Below are 1,599 nucleotides of genomic sequence, written 5' to 3' on the forward strand. Positions count from 1 at the left end.
ATAATTATTCTAAAGCCAAAGAAAGAAGGAATTAAAACTTGGAGGGGTTTATTCCAGGTGAACTCCAATTCAGTCTCATTCAAGCAATGTACGGGGACAACTTTCCTTATCATAAGAATCTAGAACTCAGACTATGCCCCCACCAAAATGCCTCACATATTTGTACATATTTGCACATCTGCTAATACAGCTGTTAGTAAATCTCAGTGACCTCCTCAGGGGATAGGGACAAACAGACTAAAATCCTTGAACTCAGTAACTTTTAGAGCCTGGCTCTAGTTAAGCAGGATTCTCCATTAATTTCTCTACATTAGAAACCAAACCAAAGCAGGATTTCTGACTTCATTCTTCTGGGCTTCTCTGAGCAGCCAGAGCAGCAGCCTCTTCTGTTTGGGCTCTTTCTCGGCATGTACCTGGTGACGATGTTGGGAAACTTGCTCATCATCCTGGCCATCAGCTCTGACACACACCTCCATACACCCATGTACTTCTTCCTGGCCAACCTGTCCTTCATCGATACCTGCTTCACCTGCACCATTGTGCCCAAGGTGCTAGAGAACATCCAGACACAGCATCACACCATCTCCTACACTGGTTGCCTGGTGCAAATGTACGTCTTCATGGCATTGACATTGCTGGATGACTTTCTGTTGGCCGTGATGGCATATGACCGCTACGTGGCCATCTGCCTTCCTCTCCACTACACCATGACCATGCAGCCACAACGCTGCCTGTTGCTGGTGGCCACGTCCTGGCTCTGCTCTCAATTCCTTGCCTTTTCACTCACTCTCCAAATGGCTCAATTCTCTTTCTGTGCCTCTCACTCAATCCCACACTTTTTCTGTGATCTTATCCCGCTCCTCAAGCTCGCCTGTTCAGACACTCATATCTTTCAGGCTACGATGTTCATTGAAGCAGCCCTCTCAGGTGTGGTCCCTCTCACCTGTGTCCTGGTCTCTTATGCCTACATCATCCACACCATCCTCAGGGTCTCCTCTGCTGGGGGGAAGTACAAAGTCTTTTCTACCTGTGGCTGTCATCTAACAATGGTCACTCTCTTCTATGGGACTCTCTTTCTTGTCTATTTTCAGCCATCATCCTCCTACTCAGCAGATACTGGAATGTTGGCATCTGTGATATACACTATGGTCACCCCCATGTTGAACCCCTTTATCTACTGCCTGAGGAACAGGGACATGAAGGATGCTTTGTGGAAACTCCTTGGCTGGGGAAAATGCTCTACTCTATAAAGGGTCCTTCCCTGAAGTACAGGCCCAGGCTTTTCAACATACCTTTCTCCCTGGACTTTTTCATTATAAATTTGAAAGGTTCACAGTCAAAGCAGGATGGATGTTGAGTATCACAAGCAGGTTCAACAAAATGAAGGCTCTGACTTGACAGAATGGGAATAGAAGCAACTAACCAAGGACAGAGCTGCAGCTGGAGAGAGGGACTGGCTGGCAATCCCTACAACGTGACTTGATTTAGTAGGGATAAATATCCAAGATAATTTAATCTAGAGAGTGGTGAAACACCAAAATAATGACATCAGACAAAACTTGGGTTCTAGGAGGAAGCCACGTAGCAGCACAGGGTAGG

General features: G+C 46.3%; 1 protein-coding gene across 1 annotated transcript; it reads left to right on the top strand.

The window, feature by feature from the left end:
• The first annotated feature begins 311 nt into the window (after positions 1-311).
• Positions 312-1,250, top strand: LOC101361259 (olfactory receptor 1G1-like). Its single transcript, XM_023730859.1, has one exon. It carries the CDS (start codon positions 408-410, stop codon positions 1,248-1,250), a length of 843 nt encoding a protein of 280 aa, XP_023586627.1. The 5' UTR covers positions 312-407.
• The last annotated feature ends 349 nt before the right edge of the window (positions 1,251-1,599 follow it).

This window comes from Trichechus manatus, unplaced genomic scaffold (genome assembly GCF_000243295.1).
Source record: "Trichechus manatus latirostris isolate Lorelei unplaced genomic scaffold, TriManLat1.0 scaffold00038, whole genome shotgun sequence".
In the NCBI taxonomy this organism is placed as follows: domain Eukaryota; kingdom Metazoa; phylum Chordata; class Mammalia; order Sirenia; family Trichechidae; genus Trichechus; species Trichechus manatus.